Source organism: Parus major, chromosome 3, assembly GCF_001522545.3.
Source record: "Parus major isolate Abel chromosome 3, Parus_major1.1, whole genome shotgun sequence".
In the NCBI taxonomy this organism is placed as follows: Eukaryota; Metazoa; Chordata; class Aves; order Passeriformes; family Paridae; genus Parus; species Parus major.
In genome coordinates, this window is record NC_031770.1 from 46272736 (window position 1) to 46299523 (window position 26788).

The 26788-nt window shown below is 34.3% G+C and overlaps 1 protein-coding gene across 10 annotated transcripts in view; it reads right to left on the reverse strand.

Moving 5' to 3' along the window:
* Positions 1 to 26788, reverse strand: part of RGS7 (regulator of G protein signaling 7) — a 232732-nt gene that overhangs the window by 124886 nt on the left and 81058 nt on the right. For all 10 annotated transcript variants that reach the window (XM_015621722.1, XM_015621730.3, XM_015621726.3 and 7 more), the window contains exon 3: positions 5930 to 6026. In XM_015621722.1, coding sequence (XP_015477208.1) covers positions 5930 to 6026 — 97 coding nt within the window. The remainder of the gene's footprint in view (positions 1 to 5929; positions 6027 to 26788) is intronic.

The window sequence follows — 26788 nt, forward strand, 5'->3', positions numbered from 1 at the left end:
ACATAGTAGGGTAGCAAAAAATTTCTATTGCTGATCAACAAGGCCCAGAGCTAATTCTCTGAAACAGGGGTTTGGGAGGAAGCATGCATTTGGGAAATGAGATCATCTAATTCAAGCTGTGCATTTCATGTGGACAAACTTCAAAGATGAATGTTCCTAGCTATTTTCCATCTCACAACAAGTAAATAGCTATTAAGGTATTTTTTTCCATCATTGCAGGACCTCTATACCTATTTCTTTTGCAAATGTCTGTGAAAATAATCTTTTCATATTTTAAGGGAACAGAAATTTGTGATGATTGTTTTGCACACAGATTACTTTAAAAGACTTTTTCAATGGGTGTTCAGTATATTTCAGTTTCTTAGGGCAATTCTGCAAAATTGCCTCAGACTTTTTTCACTTTATTTCCTTCTTTTTACTAATGCTCCCAGTGGCAATTGCCACTGAATCAAAAAGTAAGCATAAGAATAACAAATTTTATTATGTTTTTTGGTTAGGAAGAAGCAATAACCTTTAAATTAATATTCGTTGTTCTGTTTAAAATAACTTCACATTTTGCAAAGCTTTTCATTCCAACAGCAATTTAATAAAGATCTGATATTAACACATTCTTTAAAATTAAAATGGAGAGCACAATTATGTTGGAACAGGCTGCCCAGATAAGTTGTGGCTGCCCCATCTCTGGAAGTGTTCAAGGTCAGGCTTGATGGGGTCCTGAGCAACTGCATCTAGAGGTTGATATCCCTGCCCATTGCAGGAAGACTGGAACTAGATAAGCTTTAAGATCCCTTCCAACCCAAACAATTCTATGATTCTGTTACTAAAGAAAGTGGAAAGAGTTCTTGATTTATTTATGATGAGGATTCATCTTATTTGATCCCAGCCCAGCCTGTTCATTCTGCACTTCCCAATGGCAAAGCTGTCACAAATCTGATTTTTCGTAAGATACAAAAGTTCTGTCAAGTTCTAAGCAGCTTAAGATCACCCTTGGTTACCATCCCAGTCACGAGGCCAAGACAGGCAAACAAACAGAAACAGGAGGTGAAGGGATGCAGCACTCAAATATCCACTTTGCTTTTCTGTAAAGCATACAAAGCATCACTCATTAATCACTTAATTATGCCAGTACTTGGAAATTACTATGTGTCCAATCTTATGGCTCCACTTAGTCAATCTCTTCTACTCATGACTCTTAAAATCATGAACAAATAATATCCACTCCCAAAAGATCATGAACATTTGAATGCAAATCAGTCACTCTGACAAAATGACAAATGCAAGAGACTGGTGGTATAACTTCGAACAAACTATTCATTTGGTTATAGAGGTTTACTAGCTTTTTGATCTTGAAATTCTGATTTGAAAAGTGAAGCTGTAAAGATGCAAGTCCCTGCTCCAATCTGCCCATCAGAGAGGGCACAGAAGAGGGAATGATCCAGCTCCTGTCCTTCATGAACTGACAGCAAGCTTTTCATCAAAGCATTTCATTAAGAGTGGAACCTCATCAAGGAGTGAGCTTGCAGTTTTAACACTGAAGGCTCAGTTTGCAAACAAGAGGCTCATTTGGCATAAAGAAATCAGCAATGATTCTACCATTAAAGCACGCTTTAGGACAGTGCAAGAAAAGTGAGATGAAGAAATGGATGGAACAAGAAAGTAGGAACCTGTCATCAACCCAGCAGGGGAGACACTGTAGTTAAAAACAATGTCTATAAAATTCAAGACTTGGGAGATGGGAATCTGAGATTCTCCAAAATGGTTAATTTACTCTGGAAAATCTCTCAAAAATATAAATACTGAAATCCTTTTATTTATGTGTAATGCAACATTACTTAGCTCCAAAGGCACCAGACAATCGAAGTGTTATGCCTTTGGCTTTTACTTCTTGTCAAACCAAGCAGTAGAGCTTTCTTTCATTTTGTGTTTCAGGTTGGTAATCTCCAGTAGTGAAGTGGATAAACCAATCAACTAATTTCACATGCGGTACTGAGAAGTCATCAGATGTTAACAACTCATTACTCAACTGGAAAAGATCAAAACTAACGACAGATGAAACTCTCCTGTTATTAGTCCCCTGAGTCATCCAATTCTCACTGTACTGCTCCTCATTTTTTGCTGCCTCTCTCTGTATAACAAGCAATACTGTTGCAGGTAGCCCCTGTAGCCCCTGTGACTCATTCCTTGGGCTCACCCACCTGTGATTTGTGAGTATGATGAGCTATTATAATAATTTCCTCTGGAGTCTCTCACTACATCTGTCCAGGCTACTGAGACTGCCAATCTGCTTTAAGTTGTTTCTTTTTATGTTCAAACACCTAAATTCTTTAATTTCTTACCAAGCATACTGCTACTGGTAATTAATAATTATATTAATACATTTGCTAATTAAAATGCAATATCTCGTTATTTTCATGATTTCCCAGGTAAAAGAGAAATAAGCATTTTCTGAGATCAGGAAAAACATTTTACAAAAATTAGATATGACAGCAATAATATTTCTAAAAAAATGGGAAAACAATGTTTATATGGAAAAGATACCATATCACCTTCACCTACAGGAATGAGAAAAAACTAAAGACTGTACATGGATCATATTTTCCAGTGAAAGATAAATTAATGTTTTCATTTTCTCCTTAACACAGGAGATGTTAAAAAAACACCTTTCTACTGATCTCCTTCTCCTATTTTTGTTGGTTCAAGCTGTGACTACATTCCAAAATCATTGAGCCATTCATCAGAAACACCCAGTAATAACTAGTATGAGCATGTTATTCTTGAAAAGGTTTTATTCTCCCTCTGTGTGTATTCTTTAACTGAACTTACATTTCTCATAGTTCTCCCAGCTCCTTCAGTAAAAATTCTCATGTTCTACACTCAAGCACAGTACTCAGTTGGCACATTCTCCACAGGGTTTATTCATCACCAAGATCAGCCAAGTATTGCACATTTTAAAGTCCTATGAAGAATCACACTGATACTCCATAATGACCATAAGACATCACTACATTTTCTTCTTGAAATATTCATGTTCTGATTAGTTTACAAAGCTTTCAGCACTTATACTGGTTAAACCACCCACACCCCCTCACAAAGACTTGTTTGTCCAAAACAAACCCACAATTATTGCTTTGTCAGTAAACTCTGAATTATTATTTCTGCTTCACACTGAAGCTTTGGTATTTTCTCACATTTTTTCTTAGCAAAAATAAAGATTATATTTTAGAGCTCCTTCCAGTTTCTATGATTCATATGTTAGACTCCCTAAATCCATCATTTCAAGCAGGATTTTTTATCCATTTCCAGGTCCAAAGGTGAACCATGGACCAGGAAAATCACCTCCTCTTTACTCCTAATACTCTAATCCATGTTAATAAAGAATGCACATGACAACCTTCATGCAATTATTGCTGACCAGCAAGATGTCTATATAAATTTTCTTCTTCACTCGTCCAAAACATTTCAAAAGCATAAAGACAACAACAGTTAGTCCTTGTTTTGTTCATCAAAATGCATAATCACATAGAAGGAGCAATCTCCTGCCTACTTTTTTCCTTAAAGCCTTAGAAGTTTCAAATGTTTATTTGCTCTCTATGAAAGTATGGAATATATGCAACATAAAGCAAAATGATTCCCCATATTTTCAAAATTTGATGAAGTGGAATAATCTTTAACTTAGGATCATATTTTTTTGAAGCAAAAAAAAATCTGTATAGTGTATAGGGAAATATCTGTATTTCAATTGTTTCTCTCTGTTGATATTTTACTTGTTTAAACATTTCAGGAATGACTCAGTAAATGAGATAGTATGGTTACATCATCATATTTATTACAATCACAACATTCTGTTAAATTCAAGTACCACTCCTCAGGCTGATTTTGCTAATGCAGTCATCTTTAGAGATGGTCAGTAATTCAGCAATAAAAAGTGACTGCTCTTTCAACTAGTTTCTCACTTGCTGTTTTTAGAAGCAATACCATGAAATAAAAGTACACTGAAAAATGTTTATAACAAAATAATTAAAACTGTATCACATAAGACCCTATTTCTACAGACAATTTATGGGCATCCTTTACAAGTTGTTTCAAGGACTTGTAGAGTCCTTCCTAAGTGCTTGCAGGAACGTGATTTCACTGTGGTAGTTATCCAGTTTGTATCTCCCAATTAAAAAAAAAAACAAACCCAAACGATTGCAAAGCTCCAGTATTCATGGGGCATAATCCAGAACAAATGGATGTATACAAGACATCTTCTATGCACAGACACACACACACACACATATGTAAAAATATATGAGCATATAAGTATATATATTTTAAATGAAGAGCATCTACTTTGAGGCTTTTGTGGGTATTAACAGTACTATAAGCTTTTATTAAATATATTTGCATTATTGTCATCATGATCCTTAGACAATACTCCCATGTTTCTAAGAAATCAACACTTTTGAGTTCAAGCTGGTATTTGTTTGCTACATATACATAAAGTCCTTTATTTGAAAGAAATTAGTGACTTAGGACATAGATTTGAAGCTTTCAGATTCCACTCAGGATAGAGAACTGACAGGAAAGTAGATTAATTGAACTAAAATGACAGTTATGCTTTTCTGGTGGGAGTTGTAGTCATTTGCAGCAAAAATTACTGGTACTCCCTGGTATTTGAGAGAGAAAATCAGAAAACAGGAAAAAAATGAACTGTCCTATGATTTTATTTCCCTCTGAAGCTAATAAAGTTAACGCATCAATAGAAAAGTTGGTACATCAGGAACTGCTATGTATAACTGTATATATATTCTAACTCAACCCTTAAAAGTATAATGTTTATTCAAAAAAAAAAAAAAAAAGAAAAAAGAAAAAAAAAAGACATTTTGGTCAGTCTATTTTGAAATCCAAAGTGCACAAGTCAAGGCAGAAATTAACAATTAATATGAATTATTCAATAAGATGCCATGCTGCACTAACTCATGGCAAATAAAGGTCCATGCTCCAAAGGATATTTTTTGTGCAAGTTTCTAAAATCTAAAATCTATTTCCTAAAATCAGGAAGCAACTTTATTCACTCTTAAGACTCCATCCTTCTTTATGACAGGATTATTCACTAGCAAAAACATTCCAAAGGTTGAAAATTAAAAGACAGAATTCTTCTTGGTGTTCTGGACAGTAGAAACTTGTATAAATACTTTCTATATAAGAATACACTCTTACAGATTATGAAAAAATTATGTTTAACAATGGCATCTATTTCAAAGGAACTCAATAGTCACTGGAATATATAGCCACATACATAAATGCATAAATTGTGATAAAATTATGTAAATAAAAGAATAATAATGTGCTAAATAATTAATAAATAAACAGATTTTTGTGCCTATGACTGTACCGTCCTGGACCAGCTATAAAGTTTACAGCTGTCTTAAAAATCACCACAAAGATCTCAGCCTTAGTTTCTCAGGCACAGGCACTGAGCTACAGAAGCAGATCACGAAGATTGTAATAAATGTCACAGCCCCTAATCAGCATCAGTTGCAGTGTGGTGATGATTTTTCTTTTGTTCCTCTGCTATGAAGTTTCTTATCTTCATGTACTGGCCAATACACTAAACTCATACTTGCTATGGAAGCTGGCTAAAAACCAGACTGGACCTGCCATACAAATATTGCCATTTTGAGATAATTAACTTTTTGTACTAAATTAAGTATTCCCTTCACCTAATTTTCAAGAGAAAAACATCTCTGTGTAATCCTACTCCAATCTGAGAGAAACATCAAAAACTTCCGTAATTGAACTTTTCAAAGGATAAAGAATGTCTTCTCCAGGCCAGATGACTGAACTCTCAACAGTACTTATTTAAAAGTGTTTCCCACTAGAGCATCTCCTTACATAAGGCAGACTGAAAACTTTAAAATAGTATGAAATTCACTTTGACTCTTACCAGAAAAGACACTGGGAATCTTGGAAAGAAAACTTTTCACTGTACGAATAGGAATCCCATTTTTCTCATCTTGCATGCGGGCTATGACGTCTTCCATCTGAACAGAGAAATAAACAAAAATTAAAAAATATAAAATAAACAAAGAAAAAAAGAAAAAAGAAAAAAATAATCCAGAATTATTTCCTAAAATCAGAATTATTTCCTAAAATTAATCTCCAAGAAATCCTAGATCAATCTCTCAGAATGACAGGTCCCCTCTTTCTATTTCTTTCTTTAATTTATATTCTGTAATTTTATTGAACAGGTTAAAACTACAAGTAATTTATTCAGGAAAAACAGTAAAAAATATATGTATTCAAGGACTCTTGAGAAAGAAACAGCAATGCAGAACAACTTAGTTAAAGTTAGATTTACTTAATGTACCTAAAAGAAATTGTGGAAAACCATTGTTTGAAATTAAACTTCATGTTTTGATTGTTTTAATGGTATTGTTTGACTGTTAATCAAAATAATATATTGTTAATTAAGTTTCCACATATAAAAGGAAAATAGATACATACAGGCTTTTAGGGGACTGAAAGAGTTCTCAAACAGAATTTTCAAAACAAAATAGAGCTTTTAAGTACGCAAAAATTCCTTCTTTACTTTTGAGAAGGGGGAGTAAATACAACATGTTTCCATAATTTTGCATTCCTGGAGACAGCAGAGCCAGAAACATACAATTTCTTTGTAGATAATAATGGAGTAGGTATAAAAATATTTTAAATCAATTTTCTGATTTTCTTATGTATATATTTTTACATTAGCTCAGTTTTGCAATTAAATTTTTAGGCTAATTTGGACCATACATTTTAACTATTGTACTCAACTCAAAGGTTCACTTTCCTATGAACTATGACTGGAAAACCCTTTCACTGGAAAACAAAGAATATTTAAGTAGAGTCACTGACTTACAATGCAAGTTTTTCTTCTTCCCATTTCGTAATTGAAGTTCACACATTTGATAATTTCCACCTTTCTTTCTTTGAATAACTAACTTCTCAAAATGATCAATGAAACTATGATGAAATTAATTACAACTATTCTTTCTTTTTACTTAAAACACCAACCTGCTTCATATGAAAAGCTCTGTTTGACAGGTAATTTGATACTCCTTTATTAGTCAAAGTTTAAAAAAATTTTGTGTGTTGCTTCTGTGCCCCTAATAGGCTCCCAAAGACTACATTAAAAGGTTGTGGCTGGGCTGGGCTGTGCAAGCAGAATAACATGACATTCTGTCATGCACCTTTTTCCCATAAAGACAGATGTCCCACATTAGCAAAAATCAAACAGGCATTGGGTGCAGCTGTGCATTAATTAGCCCAATAAGGGAGTTGTACAGAGCCAGGAAAGGGAACAGCATTTGGAGTCACCAGTGGTGTACTTAGAACAAATGCCTATACCAAAAAAAGAAAAAGGAAAACAAAATAATTTAGCTTGACTGCTCATGAGAAAGCTATTTATACATAGAATATCTGGAGGTTCCCATGTTCCATGTACTTACAGACCATGTATTAACAACCTAAGGAATACAAATCCAGTGTCATTGTCCAAACCAAAAAGTAAACACAAGAAGTAGATATTGTTAGCAAGGTGTGAAAAAGTCAGTCTATTGCTCAGAATTCAGCAATGTGCAAAATGTAACAGAAGAAAAGAACCAATATTCATCTGACATGAAATTGAATTATTTAAATGGAGAAGGCTATTAATAGAATTCTGAAGAAATTGTCAAGTGTATCTATGCTTGTCAACCATTATCTGTGAAATGGCATCTGTCCCTACATTTTTTATCCACATAGTAACTGAAGGTTTGCATCAGCTCCTTTCAAATTCAGTTGGTAAACTGTCTTATTTTGCCCTTAAGTGAATAAGAATTCACTCAAATTCAAGTAAATATTTTTGCTGATCATATTTGGTGAAAAATTCCACACATGCAGAGTAAGCTTGTGAGAATACTGCTAGAACCACAGAGTGAATAACACGTTACACTAGAACAAAGTACAGAATATAATTTGTACATAAGGCAACGCTAAAGATGTTATTTGCAATATAATAAGGATTACTGTAACACAGGCCATACTTCTCAAACACAGTATTACAGGTAGAGAGATGCAGTTACTGCTTGCTCAAGAACACGAGTGCAAATGTTAAATGCCCAGTGCTGTCAGTAGTCAGTCTTTTGAGAGCACATGGAACAAATTGTTAGCTGACATTTACATATGATTTCCTAAACTTTCTTCATGGACAGGATTTAATTTAAACGGCATAAAATCTAACTCTGAGAGAGACTGAAGCTCTGGGAGAGTCCTCTCTGGTTTTGATTAGCAAAGTGAACTCTAGGATATCTGCACTGCAAAATCACAGCTTCCCCTTTATATCAAGCTCATACTACTGTTCTGTGTTGGGCATGAATTCTGTCTGTGCAAAAGGCAGCTCACACTCCAGACAGCGTTATTGGGAGCTGCCTGGATAACTCAGTGAGCAAAGATTGCCTTCTAAGTCAGCAGGAATGTTCTGAACACACAACACAACAGCAGTCTACTAATTAGGTACAGCTGACCTCTTGCATGAAAATCTAAGAAGTTACTTGTGGTTTGTGGTTAGCCTAAACCTTGAACATAAGAACTCTAGAAAATGAAGGGCAATTCAAAAGAAAAAAAAAAAACCGTTCAAATTAAAGATTCAAACCTATCCAATCCAACATATGCAGGTGCACAGTTTAACTTCTAAAATATACAGTTCCTGTTTCTGTTTCAGCTGCTCTAAATTCAGCAAATAGATAACCTGTTCCACTGAAAACCATCAAACTTAATTATATTTGGGAAGCAGCAGTCAAGGCACTCCTCTGTCATTCATCAACAATGACCTAAAAAATGAAAAGGGCACAATAGTTTAATTAGAATGATGAAAGAAAATCTTAATATAATTTTGCTCAAGAAGCCTAATCTGGGAAACACATGCTGCTGCCTGATATAATAATCTTCCTTCCTGATGTATCATTGTTTTTTTCTGAGTCACCTGACCCCATGCTCAAAAATGAAATAGAAGCTTCTTCATTTCACCTCAGAATTAGACTTTTTTCTAGTCATATGCTCTTACCTGGCTAAACCTGTCTGGCTCTCATCTTACAGTGGGATCCTTTATTCTCAAGTAACTCAAACAAACTCACAAATGATTTGCCTCCTGATCACTCTGCAAGTGAAGATCAATATGCTTGAGAAGAGGAAGTTGTATAAGCATATCTTTTAGCTTTTCAGTCATCATTATACGTCATTAACTGGGAAAGTATAGCTAAAAGATGTTTCAGTGCAGCACAAATCCTACAGAATGGTTAGAAATAAATGTCTTCTTAAAAAAATGTGCCATTTTTTTACCAGTGAGGTAATTCTAACCCTGACAAAAACTCACTAACTGATGCATAGACAACTCAGAACAAACTTACAATATTAATATTTAAAACTTCACTTGTCTCCTTGTGAAGATAATTTGCAGCCTTCATCTTGACACGTAAAGACTCTGTGAAATCTATTTCAAAGCCTAACTCTATGACAACAGTGACAATGCATCTTCTCTAAAGCAAAAAGAAAGCAGATAACAGTATCCTGTAACAGAAGGGCTACAAGATACAGGAACCATTGAACAGTGACAACTGACTCTGCTCTGAACACGCTGGGAGCTAGGCATGCCCAGCTCACCCCAGCAGCAGAACCAGTGGAGCTCTTGACAACACACCAGGACAGTATCCTTAAACTACTTACAGCTAGGTGAAAAGAATACAGCTCCTGAGAGCAGAATTTTTATGGTCCCTCATTGCCACTGTGCCATGTGGTTTGTGGGGGTAAATCCTGATCTTTAAACTTCTAAGAATTTCATTGCTGCTGGTCTGCACATCTTGCAAAAATTATTAATCTGAACCATAATTCAGCATCACTGCATCTTAAGAACTGGTTTTGCTTTTGGTTTTCTTTTTTTCATTAATTCAAACACAACAGAAGTGAAAAACAAAACATTTGTTAGTGCAGGACAAGAGTTTTTTTTCTTCCACTAAAACTGAGCTTAAATCACTAAACTGCACATAAAGATGATCACTGGATACAAATATACTAGAAAAAATAATCAATCTGGAACTAAGCTAGTTCAAGAAATACATGGTAAAAACTTGAAGGCTTGGCTTACTTACACACATACAGATGTCTTAATTTGATTTTTGTCTCATAAAAAAAATAAATCCAGTACCAGGGAATTAAGACTCTACCAAAATGAAATAAGTATAATTTTGTATTACAATTTCAGTTATCATACATCAGAATGGGGATTGCTCTTAGGTTGAGAGTACTGGGGTCCACCCACACTACAACTTTCTTCATTTTGGCTAAAATCTTTCTTCTCCTTTTACATGAATGCAGGGGTGGAATAGCCTAGTGGAACTAGCTATAAACCTTATCCAAACTTGTTAAAAAGTACAAAGAGTCATAGTATATTTCTTACAGAATGCAACATGTTTCCTTAGACATTTTCTCCCCTCTCTGCTTTAACACTTCCAAGTCCAAGGTCATTAGTGCAGTTGGCCAGAAGGTTGCAAGAAGTTTTCCTCAGCCTGTTCACTGTGCAGAGATGTACATCAAGCAATATGGGCTGAACAAAACTTGCAGGGTAGGAGACAGATACCAGGTTCCTTACAACATAAGGGCCACTTTTCTTCTGACTGCTTCACTGACAAGCACAGGTACAGGCAAACTGATGGCCAAATCAAATCAGTAGGAAATAACCTTGGAGGTGGAGATAGAAGGTTAATGGGAAACCTCCAGTTTACCCAGTGTATGAAGCAAAGTCACCAAAGTAAAATAAACAATCTCAGTTTAAGAATGCTGACACCTCTTTTTCTTAATCAAATGTGTAGCAACAAGATAGTTTAGTATCTTTATGTCAAAGACTTTAGCATTTTCCATTTCATGCAGAATTGGGTTATTTCAACTCATTATTCCTACTTGGTATGAAAACCAAGTTTAAAACATTCAGAAGTTCAGAAAAGTACATTTAGATTTTTGACTAAAATACAGTGCTGAAAGATGGCTTGAAACATGCAGGATTAACCAAAATGTTAATGACAGTCATGCACGAACTCTCTGAGCTTGCTGATATAAAAGCAGTCAGTCAGGAGTTTTTCTAAGAAAGCAATATTGCATCTCTGGTCTACAAATACAGGAAACAGCCCTAGGTACTCTCTGATGAACATTAAATTATAGAATAACTTAATTAAAAGAATACAAGAATGACTGGTCTCATTCTTTTCAGAGCCTCTATTTGCTGAAATAATTATTTGACATCATAAAATCAAACGAGAAACCAACACAGAAGTTTCCAATCACATTAAATAGATGCAGTGGAGATACTTTCAAGAGCCTAATTTTCCACATGTTCCTATGATGCTGGCACCTCTGCATCATGTTTCTTTCCTTCTGCATATGAAAATGCTGGTGCAGGCAAATAGTTCATACTCTGTTCCTAAAAAGAATACCTGTGAAGAGCAAAAAATGTTCTGGCTTCACGTGTAGCACAAAGGTCTGTATTGAATCATTATCTGTCATTACTCCTATGGCTTCATTTGTAGTTGTCAATGTGAATTTCTAATTAAGATTCAGATTAATTTTGCCTAATTATCCATACTGTTTCAGATTCAACCAACAGGTAATTTTTCAGAATGGTTGTATAACAAGAGTGCTACTACATATCTAAGCCTGTGCTTACATTAAATGAGCACAGGGCAAACCTTTTGTCATTTATTAAGAATAATTAAGGTTATTTGGAATTTATTTGAAAATTGATGCCAGTTCTGTGCAATTATTTTTGAGGCCTAATTAAATGAACAGTACCACTGGGCTTCTCCTTACTATCAACCCTGAAGTAAGTATTGATGCAAGTTCATCACTGAACTTGCATCAATAAGACAGGCTCTGCATACTTTGCTTTTTCAAAATTGTGGGTTTGAATGATAATTTTAAGCATGAGCTAGTCTTATTCATGTAACTAAAATGCTGACTCATCAAAATCAGCATGTCATTTAAAAGGTTCCTGTCATTTAATACAAACCATACAAGCAGTTCTTGCGCTTTTCAAAAACCTATTGTAATACTTTTTGAAAGAAGGATAACTTAAAAGCATACTTTGAGCTCCTGTCATTAACCTGTAATCATTTGGCTTGTTTGGAAGCTAAAGCTGTCAGTGATCCCTTGGTAAAGACTGAATAAAGGCTAATCCCTGTCACAAGAAACTGTACAATACTGAATGGAAAATCTCGAAGATACCACATAGTACATTCTACAGGTAGTAATTTATGCCAATAAGTAAATATCTTTTCTCCTAAGGACTGCTAGCCTTGAGCTCATGGTTTGATGCACCACTCTTTTTCTCTGCTTCATACACTGAGTAAATGGAAGATCTCCCAGAAACCTTCTATTTCCTCCATCATTCTACAGTTATTTCTCACTGTTATTTCCTTGGATAAATTGATCTGAAAACACTTACTTAATACTGTATTCCAGCCCCCCGCTGGCCTAAAGGAAAAAAAAAAGTGCTTCTTCATTCCAATTCAGAAAAATAGCGCAAGTTTGCTTCTATCACTGTAATTTTTTTGAGAACTCAACATGTCAGAACGTTGTCAAAAAACCAATAACACTGCAAGGGCTATTAGTCTCACTTTTTTTAATTAAATTTTTTATCTCACCTAAGAATCCTACATCTGGATATATAAGACAAACACCCAGTTGACTGAATGTATACCAACGCTATATAGTTGGGCTATGAAGAGTAGACTGAAGCTAAAAACAACTAAACTGGCATTACAGAGAGATCATATAACTTTGGAGGAATATATCATACTGATTCAGCTTTGAAATCAAGAAAAGGTTATAGAAAATGCTATACTAAGTCTATGAAAAATCAGGCAGTTGGCTCATGAAAATGCAATTTTGAACAAAAAAAAGGCTATTTTTTTTAATTAACCACCTGCAAAATAATACAGATATGCTTTAAAATTGTTTCATAGTATTAATACTTCATAATTTATTTTTGCTCTGGCCTTTTCTAGCCAAGAAGCATTTTCCATATTTAGTCAATATCAGAATCAGTTACAGAAAATATAAAAGGCTATGAACTGATCCAAAAATTACTACTTCAACTAAATGTTTCTCATGCTTAAATTCCACATAGACAAAGAAAAGCATTTAATTTTATTTACCTGTTTTTCTTGGAATTTAGAAACTATTAAGGAGAATTAATAAAAATACACATTTCTCAAACCTTCAATGTTATTGTTGCACAACAAAACCAGAGACAGCTTTCCCAAAGGAGGTAAAAAAACACATCCAGATGGTAAAATTTCAAAACCACCTAAATCAATGATAATTTTGGAAATTGCATTTCTGCTTTCAGTAAAATAATTATTTCTATCACATATATGAAACTTTGGTTGGAATGACAAAAAGAGAAGCATCACTATGGGCACTTCAAAAGAAAACACAGTTTGATGAAAGAGGTCTTGGTGAAAAACTGTTTTTATTAATAGAGAGATTTCTGCAAAAATACTTCATTCAAAATAAAATATATATATTTTTAAACAGCTAAACCTATAAATAATTTTTATTAATCTCTCAGGCCAAGATTTCAGCTTCTAGACTGTGCTACCAGATATAGAAATAGTATTTCTTAGGAAAAATCCAAATTCAAACCAAGCTCTTTCCTGGGTTGTAGTGATCATTTGTAATATGATAATCCTGACACTAAAAATGAAGTCCCCTGTACATTTCAGAAACAGAGAAGTTCAATGGAAACTTGATCTCTGAGATCCCAAATGGACCTTCCAAGACAATATCACAAAAGTTGTCAAAATGTTTGATTTTGTTCTTCCAAAAAAAGAAGAAAACTAAAATGTCAAATTTCAGCAGCAAAAAAAAAAGGTCAGATTCTGGTTAGTACACAGGCTGGGATTTTAAAGAAGAAAACAGATGCAGATATTTTTGTAGAAGATTGAAAATAATAAACAAGTTAGTTTATACATAGGTAACTCAGATCCAAAAGTGAATTGTAGCCAATAGCAAATTTTGCCTTCACAAAAAACAGTCACAAAAAATATTAGCTATAACAGAGTTATGATATATTCATCCACCTAACAAAAAGTGATGTTCCTCTGGAGAACACTTACATTTACTCTAAAGCATTGTTATTTAATTCTAAAGTCGTAAAAACCAGATTTTTTTCCTAAATTAGTATATCTTTCTTATGCCACCTGTTATTAATGGTTTTAAATCTAAATTTGTCTGGTTGGAATATATCTTTTCCTTACTTGTCAGATGATCCCAAACTTTACGAAGCCACATCACAGCAGCATATTATTTTAGAAGCAGCTACTGTTGACCAAGGATTAAATCTTTCTTAAAAAGTACAATATCATTATCCTTCAAATACTGATGAGCAAAAAAGTAATTACAAGTAATATTTCAAATTACGCTGACAGAAATAACACTTAGGGCAAACAATGGTAAGTATTTTGCTGATTTCTGCATTGCTCTCTGCCCTGTGGTGGGGGAATACTGAAGGAGGTAATTTCTTCTGATCTTCTGTTAACATTTCAGCACCAAGAGAAATACTGTATAAAAACTTCATTGCTACTCTCTTGGTCCTTGAAATTGCTCTGAGTCATTAAACTCCATTAAATACAGAAGCAAAACTGCTACCATCAAAATAAATTTTTACAAGTGACTTTTAAACCATGTTCTTGTAAAAAAAAAAAAAAAAAAAAAAAGGGTTCTTAATTGTATTACAGTATGGAAACCTTTCAGAATCAATTCTATCTGGCATTTTAAAAAAAATAGGCTGCTGATGTAATACAGTAATGTAGCATTATATGGCAGATGGACTGGTTTCACAGGAGTCTGTTCACCCTCTGTTACACAACTTACTTGAAAACAAGTATTTTATTCTTACCTAATCTGAATAGATAGAAAATAGACAGTTGTGGATATTCTGGCTATGTCAGTTCTTAAAGCATGTTTAATTCACCTATTTTCACTTAAAGAATGTAAAAGAAATGAAAATAAATTAAATACTGAACTATTGATCTGACAAGTGAACAATACAGATAACTAATGGATGAAGTCCACAGAAAACACAATCATGAAGCATTCCCTACGCAAAAAAAAAAAAAAAAGAAACAAAAAAAAAACCAACCCCAAAACAAACCAAAAAACCATGCAAACATATCAAAAAGAGTACTGAAATAAATGAACCAAAACTTTTAAATCTTTTTTCCATAAAAATTTAGCTACCAGCATTCCAATAACACCAGAATATTTTCACTCCTTATTAAAAGTCTTATCATTATTTCCCCTTTGAGCCAGCAGAGCTCCAGGCCTTATCATCCTTTTATTCTTCTCGAGAAGATCACCCACACTCTAGCACTAATTTTCATGCTAAAAAACAAAATTATTTTATACAGCTCTTGCTAGTAGCAATTCAGGAACTGCAGTGCAAACCATAGCTTTAAGTAAGACAAGCAATGCATACAAATCTTAGTCTGTCCTTCAGTGACAAAATTCTGCATTTTTACACATAAAGATAATTTTTTTCATCTATTTATTGACTATGGAAATTAGTCAAGCTTTTCATCAATCAGAACATTAGAAGATTTAAGAAAAATAGGTCATAGGTCTTATTCAGCAAGGAGTAATAAAATAAAGTTCTACATACATTTACAAAACACAAACATTGTAAATTTATGTGGAAATAAATGGGTTTTTCTACATTGGCTTTTACAGTTTTAAAATGTATTTCAATTTGATTGTGGAAAAACACCCAAACAAAATGTGAGTATTTGCTATGAAACAAAATTATAAAATGTAATTTAAATAAGGAATGGTATGTTGCAAAGAATGCCAGAACTGGCACTATTTTATTTATAATTTCTTAGCATATCAAGGGTTATTCCCATATAGGATTCTAACTGTATCAGCCAGACTCTAAGACTAATATAAAATCTTTTTTTCCTAAAATAGAGGAAATGTTTCTGTGGCATTCATAAAATCCTGGCATTCTTCTAAAAATTTCTTAAGTCATAGAAAACTAACTTTATTAACATAATGTAGCCCATTGTTTTCTTTAGGAGTTATTTGGAAGAAGAGAGTAAGAATTTTTATATGGGCTTTTGAATCTACACAATGAGTGGGCAAAACAGAAATGAAAGTTCCTTATTTAAAAATGAAAGCTAAGTTAGCCATACTCTTTGATCACTTTCATAGGCTTTCATAGGAGTTTTCTGAAAAGAAATCACTGCTAAAGAGCAGTAATGCCAGTCCACACCTAATTCCATTGTACACAGTTACCTTACAAACACACAAGCCAAAACTTTTTGGCTTCATCGCTTATAACTAAATTTACCTTGTTTCATTCTCCACCCATTGAAAAAGGACATAGTTTGTTCTCAATCCCACTCCAAATTGCTGTATTTTCACAAGGATCCTCTACCATGTAATGATTGGGAGCAATTTCAGTAAAGGCTTATTTATCAAAGTGCTTGAACAGTTAGTAAATATTAAGGCTGAAATTTTCTGAGAAAATGGAAGCAACTAAATAGCTAACTCATTAAAAACTGGTGAACTGACATATCAAAGGACAGTGGGTGACGCTGTGATGAGTGTGTATGTTCCAGTGCTTTGTGAAATAGGACCCCATTCCAATGTGACATTTCCCAATTTATGTTTTGACTGGTTGCAGCATAATTAGGAAAAAACAACACATTTTATGATACTTCCTTTCAGTTATATGCAGCAATTACATCAGCTATAGCACCCCACTGGACTTGGACTGAAGAAATTAAAGAAATTCAAAACTGACTAAGTGCCTTTGTCTTATTTAATTCTTCTCTGTTTTTAAAAACATTAATTTGTCTTATGAATTCATGTTATATTTTCCCAGAAAAACCATCCATACTTTAATTTCCTTTGGAATAAAGAAAGCAGAAAAGGCTACCTTCCCATCAAAACACTAGAGCTTTTGAATTCTCATGATTTAAACACTTTAGAGCAAATCAGGTCTGGATGTTCTGTACTTGTCCAATTTAGTCATAGTTTGACATTTACAGTATCTACATTTTATTTTCCTTTGCAGTCACTTTCCTTTTGATTAGAAACATTCTAGGTCTTTATTGTCAAATCGCATTTGCGCCACAAAAGAAAGTAGAGCAGCAGTCATTAACAGATTTGAAATATGTGAGCTCTAGAATTGTGAATAATGGCTATAAAACCATTTCTTTATTCTATCTGATACACGGTTGGGAAAGGAGATATTCTTTCATTATAAACAAGTTTTGCTATTCACTGTATGTATGCAATGAGATTAGAATATTAAAATCAGACACACTGTAAATTAAGAACCAAAAAAAATGAAAATGGATTTGAGCAAATTAAAATTAAAAAACATAAAACCAAAAGAAATCAGAATTAAAGCCCAAAAATTAATTTGTGAAATTATTTTTCACTCTAGAAAAAAAAAAAAATGGGCAAAACACTGCAGGAAAGAATTACAGAATGCTAGCTTTTGGTCAAATTTTATTTTGCCAGAAGGACAAACTCATTCTAGTTATCTGGTGCAGTGAGCAGTATATATGATAGAATGCTCACTGGAAGTTTTGAATGCCCACCTTTCTGTCAGCCATAGGGGTGGACAAGACAACTCAGCCTCAAATCTCTCAACTGATATGTAGTTGGTTAATTGGAATACTTGGAAAAGTTAGAATCTCTGTAATAGAGATCAAACTGGTAGCATGAATGAGAACAATTTTCATAGAAAGTTACTCTCAGAACAGAAAAGCTTGATTGCAATAAAGGCATTTCTCACTTGAAAAATCACAAGTCTTTTGAAAGAGATTTTTTCCATCATGAATTTATCTGATTTACCAGTTTAAAGGATGGAAAGTAACCAGGTTTAACAATTGAAGCACTGCTTCAGTTAATCCTGCATCTGTTTTAGGAAGCATTTAGAATGACCTGTCACATACTGCAAATACCTTAGCTATGAAAAATTGCTAGAAGAAATTAGACTCTTACTAAAAAAAAATGTATTTTCCTATACAGAGTGATTATGCTGAAAGAGATCTCCACACTAATAAATTAAAATATAATAAGTAGAGATAGTCTGCAAGCACCTACACCTTCCAAGCAGAAACCGCAGATTCCTTCTTTTGGCTGAAAAGAGGTAATACATTAGACGACTAGTCTTTACCTTGAAAATTTAAGGGGCTGCAGATGTTGTGTACAAACACAGAAAACCCTAATTCTCTTCTTTTAAATAGTTTCAAATAAGGTCAGAGAAAAGTAAAATACCCACACACAGGTAAGATTCCTCTGGCATTTGGAAGAAACAAACCAAGTAACATTTAGCACAGAAGTCACTTAATGAGGACTTAAGAATCCTTGGTTTTCTTTACTTTGCTGCCAAGTGACCTTTGGCAAGTCACTGTAGCCTCCACTGGCTGAGAAATGTGAAAGACAAGTAAGGAAACAAACATTAAATAAAAAAACTTTCTAAAGTTCTTAATGTGCTGGAGCATTGTAATGCTTCATAAAATTAAAGCAGACAGATTTTAAAACAGACTGCAGTTTCTTTCTGTTTCAGAAAGCTGTGGAGTCCTGACATTTTTTCACACCCTATGTCTTCTCAGAGACATGAATCAAAGTCTACTGTAGTCACTTAAAGCATTTCCTTTGATATTTTGGGAATAAATATTAGCATCACTAGGCACCGGGCTTCTAAATATTAAGTACTTCATGACTGTCACAGCACATATCCTCCTTTTCTATCAAAAGCTAAACTATTTATAAAGTTCTAGAAATTAAATCAAAGAAGTTGCATTCCATATATAAAACCACAAAACTGTACTTCTGTATGGTCCCCCCTCACAACTAACTTATCATCTTGGATGTTGACGTCTTGAGTGCATTTAATGTTAAACTTTGTTGAGAAGTTCATTATTCTGAAGTAGAATGTTTAGAGACATATTTGTTTACTGTATGCCTCTTTGTTCCATCATTACCTTATCACATCCTGTTGCCGTACATGATGTTGCAAGAGAAACATAAGGAATAACCTGTACACTGAAATAGTTTCAAAAGGCTTTTATGAGTTAGACAAAGCAGAAAGGGAGGAAGGAGTCACAAAGAGGGCAGAGGAAAGATCCATGTTCATTATCTTTGCATCTCCTTTGAAACTATGTAGATTTGCATTTTATTTTATGGTCATCATAAACACCCTTACCATGATTTATTTTTTCATATATAATCCTACTTAAAGACAATTAGATACAATCTTTGAAGTCTATTACTGAAAAATGAAGTTACAAAAATATTCACTGTCTCATAACACTTGGCAAGACCTCCCAAAATCCTGCATCCAGAATAGATCACTTAGGTAACAGCACTGAAGTCTTAAACCCTATTTTAAAAGAAATCTTTATTTACAGATCAAATAAAGGTGGTGCCTAGGGAAATCTTGTAACATCGAAGACCCCAGGTCTGACTGTTATGACTAAAATGATAAACTGACAAACACAGACATAACATTTTAATCATTCCTCACTCTAAAACAGTCTCCACCAGATAGTGACCATGGTACTTCCACTACTATCTCAAATATTTTAGAGATCTGTTATAGTAAGAACTAATTGCAAGTTGAGAGTTAATATAAAAGGGATTTGATATAAAATAGAAAAAGACCAAAGAGAATGGAGACTCTAAATTCTGAGTAAATCTGCTGACATTAGACTGCAGACATCAGTGATTTCTAAGTTAGTATAAATGGGTAAAAGCAATAAAAATATTTAATCTCTGAACGCTACATATCCAGCATGGATAGTCTGATATCAGGACATTCATGATACATTTGGTTCAGAAAGGAGTCTTGAACATATTAATGTCCACTGTATACCCTGCAGCCTAACACAAGCTGAATTGAAGACTTTCGCATCAGTATTTCAGTTTCAGTTAGGAAGTTAATTCCTTATCAGTAGCAATTACACTGCTGTGTTTTGGATTTGGAAAGAGAATGGTGTTGAACACACACTGATATTTTCCTTCTTTGTTAAGTCATGTTTATTCCAAGTCAAGGACTTTCTTCTTTTCTCGTACCTTGCCAGTGAGGAGGTTCACAAAAGAAACTCGGAGGGAACACAGTTGGGAGAGGTGGCCCAAACTGACAAAAGAGATATTCCACACCACAGAATGTCACACCTGGTATATAAACTGGGGGACTTATCTGGAAATGTGGCCAGTTTGGGTTCAGGAAAGGGGATCTGGCATCAATCAGGAGGTGATGACCAATTGCATTGTGCATCAGTTGTTTTTCCCTTTATATTATCATTAATATTATTATAATTTAACATTATGGTAGCATTTACTGTATTTTCAATTATTAAACTGTTCTTATATCAACCTACAAGTTTTACTTTGATTCCCCTCCCGATTCCACCATGGTGAGGGGGCAGAGTGGTGTGGGTTGAGTGAGAGGCTGCATGGTGCCTAATTTCCAGCTGTGGTTAAAACACAGTAATCGGGGTCTATCCTGAGTTGTTTTTGTCCTTGATAACATTTGTAAACTCCCAAAAGTGAACTTAAATCTTGGCTTAACTTTAGGAATTAGTTCTGTAATGTCACTGAAAGTCCGACATTCATTGCTAAGCAGTAGTCCATCTCCATACCAAAGTAGTTTTGGGAAATTCTTAAAAAAAAATGATGCGAAAGGGCTGTCTTGGAGATGTTGGAATATTGTATTGGTTTTAGATTTCTTATCAAACCATAAACAAAGATTCTAGAATTTTTGTTATATTTATGAATCCACACAGCAATCACTTGCACATTTAACTGCACTTTCCAAATAAAATACATGCAGGAAATCCCCAGACACAGGAAGTTCATTAGGAATAATTATGAGATCAATCTGACCCAGAAAGGAGACAATTATGATTTGCTTTATTTCCTTTTTTTATTATGTCAGTTAAGGTTATTATCCTGTGAGGCCATCCCCACTGTGTGCTCTAAAGCATCTAAAGGAGTTGTAACAACCAACTGGAAAGTGTGAATCAGAATTTATTCTACACTATGCATAGCAAAATGAGGAATCTAGACTTTTAATTTAGGGTCCAAGTTACTCCAAGGACTACACATTCCAAGCCAGATCGTAAAACTGTAAATTTTTACCAAAAGCTCAGAAGCAGCACAGTGCATGTCCTTTGATAGCCCTCAGAGACATAGAAATTAAAAGATAAACCAGGTGCCAAAATACAGAAAACCACGTGGTAATTCTCAGTTTGTAACTACTGAGTATTGTTGCTGGCAAACCAATAATTCTACAAGATTACTGCACCAGAATATCTCATTCATATCCAAAGTTTTCTTCATGCTGGCAAAGCAGTAAGCCACACTTGTTGAAATCTATTGAAATCCATTTTGAAATTCATTTGAAATGCAGGGCTGACTCTCTCTGGCCTTGCCTGAGCAAACAAGGGAGGGTACAACACCAGGATGGCCCCACCTCAGTCCCTCTGCAGCTCACATGGTGGCAGCTGGGACAGTGCACTACCCTGAGGGCAGCTCTGAGTGCCAAACTGCTCTGGCTGCCTTTTCTCTCTCATCCTTGCCAAGCACATACATAAAACAATAATTAGTTCTTAGCCTCACTAATGCTCTCCTAATGTCATCTCAGATGCTGTCAAATCCATGACTCCAGTACTAAAAACCAGATTAATATAATTAATAAGTAATTAACATGAAGTTTATTTTAGAACTTCAGACATTACAGTGAGGCTCATTTAATTAAAACATTCACAGTAATTTTGTTACATTGATTACAAACTCAATGGCATTTAAAACATTTAACTTCTCTAGATTTTTTGAATTTAACTTGCAGAAGTAAAAGCTACAGTATCATTCCCTCTTTTGACTATATAGAATAAGTACTATTAATAGCTAGAGAAGATGTAGTGATGAAAATGGAAACCATGGAAAAGAACAAATGAAGTTATGGAATGTGGTCCATGAAGGAAGGGGTTAAATATCTGCAGTGGAAAAGCAGGAATCAAGATTACCAAACAGGTAAAGGACAGATGTCAAAGACATAGACAGGTTTTTGATCAAGTGAAAGACATCCAAGTCCATGGCAGGGGAGTTTAACTAGATGATCCTGAAGGGCCCTTTCAGTAGCCTTTTGTGATTCTACTGATCAACGAAAGGCAAAAAAATGAGTATGAGAGAATTAATATTTTGCATGACACATAAACTAAAAAAATTAAATTATATTAGGTAAAAGGTTTAAGACAAAGAAATAAATCAGTACATAAATAAGTTGTGAGACACAACTTCAATTTAGACAAATAAAATAGATGGTTACTCCACCTTCTGCAGCACATGAGAGCTCTTACAATTTAAATGATCTTTATGTTACCTATACTGGGAGAAAAGCACAGCTTTCAGTGCTGTTGCAAGAACCTCAATTGCCGTTATTAAAAATGCATAATACTATACTATTTTAAACACATCATTCAAATTCAGGTCATGTTTTCTCATCCTTGATATCTTCAAAATTTCACTGCAAAAACTTTGGCAGGGCTTTTGAGAGCCTTAGTAACCATTTAATGGCACAGTTACGATGATGCATGACAGAGTGTTATACATATCGTGTCTCTTGTGCATACAGCTGAAAACAGTCCCTACATGGAAGAAGAAAGAAAATGAGGTAGGGAGAAAATGACGTGTGGTTTTATGATGAAATCAAGTAATAATTAAATGAATAAACAAAAAAAAATAGAAACACTTCTTGACGAGAACGTACATAACTTGTGCATGCTGACACATAGTGCACAGACACAAAAACATGTTCTCAATATTTAGATCTCAGGACTTTATCATATGTTCATCCTTTCCCCATCCCATCAAAATCTAAAAGAACCAAACCACTGATCTTCTAAAGCTATTTTAAGTAATACTATTTATTTTTTAAATGCATCATTTAAGTCTTTATCACGTAATTCCATTTTATATTAGTAATGTTGAAAAAGTTCTAAAATAGTACATTTTTGTTTCAAATCTATATTTTCTCCAGACACAACAGTACAATTATTTCATGTTATTTCTGACTAAATAACATGAAATAATTATCTTTGTAAAAAAGTATCTTTGCTATAAACTAAGGCCAACAGGGGTGCAAAAGGATGATCGACAATCGTGAGGAAGTGGTGGAGCACATGGGCAAGCAAAAGCTGTCTGGGGTTTATCAGACACAAGAGTCCTTGTAATCAGCAGTACAAGACTAAAAATAAGCCCACCTCAAGCATGTCCACCTAAGTAAGCTAAGTAAGCACCTGTGGCTACAGGACAGCATTGTGGGGAAAACTCTCTTGCCTTTCCTAGGAATTCAGCACAGGGTGCTCTCTGAAGTGCCTGTACATCCACAGAAACACCAAGAGAAACAAGCAGGAGGAGCTGGACAGCTTGGTTGTTCCAAGAAGGTTTTTGGAGGGCACAAATGCTAACTTCACTGAGATGATCTGAGAAAGGCAAGTGTCCTTTTGAGCTTCACAACCTCTCAAAAAAAAACTGGGTGGGGGCAATTTTGGCAGCAGTGACCAAGTCTGATCACCTCACAACATGCACTTCCTCTTTCCTCAGAGAAACCTTTTAAGGAGAAATGATATATGAATTTTATATATAAGTCACAGAAGAAAGAAAATGTACCTAGGCAAAATTCTCCACACAGATACAAGCCCTGCCTGTGCTCTGCAGTAACGAGCAGCCCACCAGCCACACGAACATAAAGGCAAGAACCCGACATATCCAGACTCGCAGCTTTTTTCAGCCCGGGATTAGATCTGTGCTCTGTGTGCAGCCCCAAGGCAGTGGGGGCATAACCCACTCACATTCACCTACAAAGGACAAAACATCTCTACTATCAGTAACTTGGTAAAGGTTGTGAAATAAATACAGAAAAAGCAATAAATTTAATCCATGCTTCACAAGGATAGAATATAAGCAAGTCAAACTTCTTTCCCTTCTTGCGGTGTCTGTCAGTACTCACAACCATTATCCCATATATTGAAGCAACCGAATTTTTGGGCCTAGGGCACATGGACTGCAAAGACTGAGACAATCAGCTGGAATTCAAAAAATATCTGCCATAATTTAAAAGATACAGAATAAAATATAATGTAGAAAACATCTCCATTTCTATATTTTTCATCATTCTTCCACTCCTACTGGACCAGAGGTAACTTTAACATCGGCCTCACCAGTTCAGGTGCCAAAAAGACTTTTTCATTCAATAATTCTTCTCTGAAGTCATACACATGAATGTCCCAAGCACAAAAAAAATAAAATAAAAATAAATTATTTTAGATTTCTATAAACTCCACCTGTATTTGTATTTGATTACTTTCTGACCACTCCAGACTTCCTTTACTGTTGCTTAAAGCTACAAGATAGTGAAGCTCTTGTCTGTATGTCCTTGAGTAGAATACTGCTCCAGTCATCTCCTGACTGTCCTGGCTTTGAATCTCCAAATTTGAGGTTTACTCTTTTTTTGAATATATTGTAATTGACTTTTATGTATATATTATACTTGTAGCCTATCAGTTAAAAAAAAACTTCTTATTTTGAGGCTCAATGTTCAGCTCATTATGTAAGGTATATGATCAAATGATATTGTTAAGTAACACTGCAAAGAATAAAATAAAACCCACTAAAAATGGTTTGCTTATACTGCAGCACATGTTACCATGGAATTAATTTTTATTTCAGTCATAATAAAGAATTATTCCCAAGACAGTTAAGGGCTTATAAAATTCATAAATTATTTTGTACTTGTCAACAGAGCCTCTCACCTAATAGCATGCAAATTTCTTTTTGGATTTAGTTTTGATTCATAACCTCTTTTAATCAATTAAATGTAATTGAACTAAGAGTGATAGCAATACAGGAATGCTTGGTCAGATAGGAAGATAAATGAGATGATCAATTCCTACTGTAATATATAGCAATTCTTCCAAATTTTTGATTCAAGGATTCACAGATATTATTACATGCAGGATTTTTAATTTTTTATTGTACAATGCGATTCAACCCCAATATTTGCATCTGGTCTTCTCAACAGTTCCATTTAAGTGTGCCACCCTTTGTCTGAGCATCAACTTCAGCAAATTGTTTTTGCTCTCTGTACCTCTCTGCTTTTCCAAATGTAACCAACTCTTATTTCCTTTCAAACTCTCATTGCCCTATCTTCCTTCTAGATTTTGGTAATACATCCTTGAATTCAGCTAAGGTCTCAGCCCTTTTTATCCAAAGTAACATCAAACAGAACTCTTCTCTTCCCTCCAGAACTCAAATTGTGACATTGCCAGGCTCCCACATAATAAGTATCCCCTATGTCATTGATTTTTCAGGTAGAGATTATAACTGATATCCTCAAATCAAGTACAATAATTTGTTTGTAAACTACACAGAAATATCTACCAAGCAACATTTTGAAATTAAGAGAGCTACTGGTAGACAGATGGTTGAGCTCTGTTCCAACTCAATTATTTATGATTTTGAGGTTATGTAGATTGATTTCTGCAGTTTCTTTTAGGTGCCTGAAAAAAACAAAAATCTATTACTGACAGATGATGAGCCAGCTAATGAACACTATGAAGTGCATATACTGCAGGATGTACTCCTTCGGAATGAGAGTGAAAAAACTGCCAGAAAAAAATAGAAAAAAAAAACCAAAACAACTTCTGGTGATTTATTTTTTATTTTTAATGGAGGGCTTGGTCTCCCTTAAGTACAAAGAACTGGCTAGTACTGGTCATGAATCCTCTCGGAAGATCATCATTTCAGTTCAGATCTCGAGCTAGGAGTTTTCAATTTTCTTTGTGCTAATTCAGGCCTTTTTATAAAATGTATGAAGACATTGTTGCCACTCACTTTCCTTTGCAACTGAACCACACCACAAGCTTCTAATATCCAAATTATTAAGGAGACAATCCTCAAAATAAAAGAAGTAGCATAATGGAGAGGGAGAGGAAACAGCAAGCTGGTACACCTGGACAAAAAACAATGCACTTCACACATTTCCCAAAAACTGCAAATACATACAAAATTTTCAGAGAGTTAGTGCTCATTTACAGAAGGATAATCTCAATACGACCGTATCAAAAGACTAAACAAGTAAATGCATACAGTATTTTACAGACATTTAATATTTTTTAAAAAGACATTTTAAAATTTAATGTTTTTCTAGCATAAAAAAAATATGCATCATGATGCATAATTTCAAAGAAACCCAGGCTTAAGCTCAAGATGCAGTTACCAAAGAATGAGCCTCCATAAAGTAAACTCAATGAATATCGTATTTCTTATTTAGAGCTGAGCACCTTCTCTTACTAACAATTTCCCACTTGCTGCTCCTTCTATTGAAAAAGGAGGTTTTTGTTTGGTTGGGTATTTTTAACTGTTTTTCATTTCAATTCTATTGTAACTTGCAAGATACCAATATAAACATTAAGTATTAAATAGTTTATATACTACAAAAACAATGTGAGTTTATCTTAATTCAGAATTATGAAAATTAAATGGAAGAATATTTTATTTCAAGTTTAGTTTTGGTTTGTATTGGTAAAACTGAGTTAGAGAATTCTGAATTTCAAAAAGTCACAATCATTTAGTGTGAGAAAGGTAATTTATAACATTTTTGCAGCAACACAAACAGTTCTCTATAACAAAAGTGAAATACTCTGGCAGGACAACA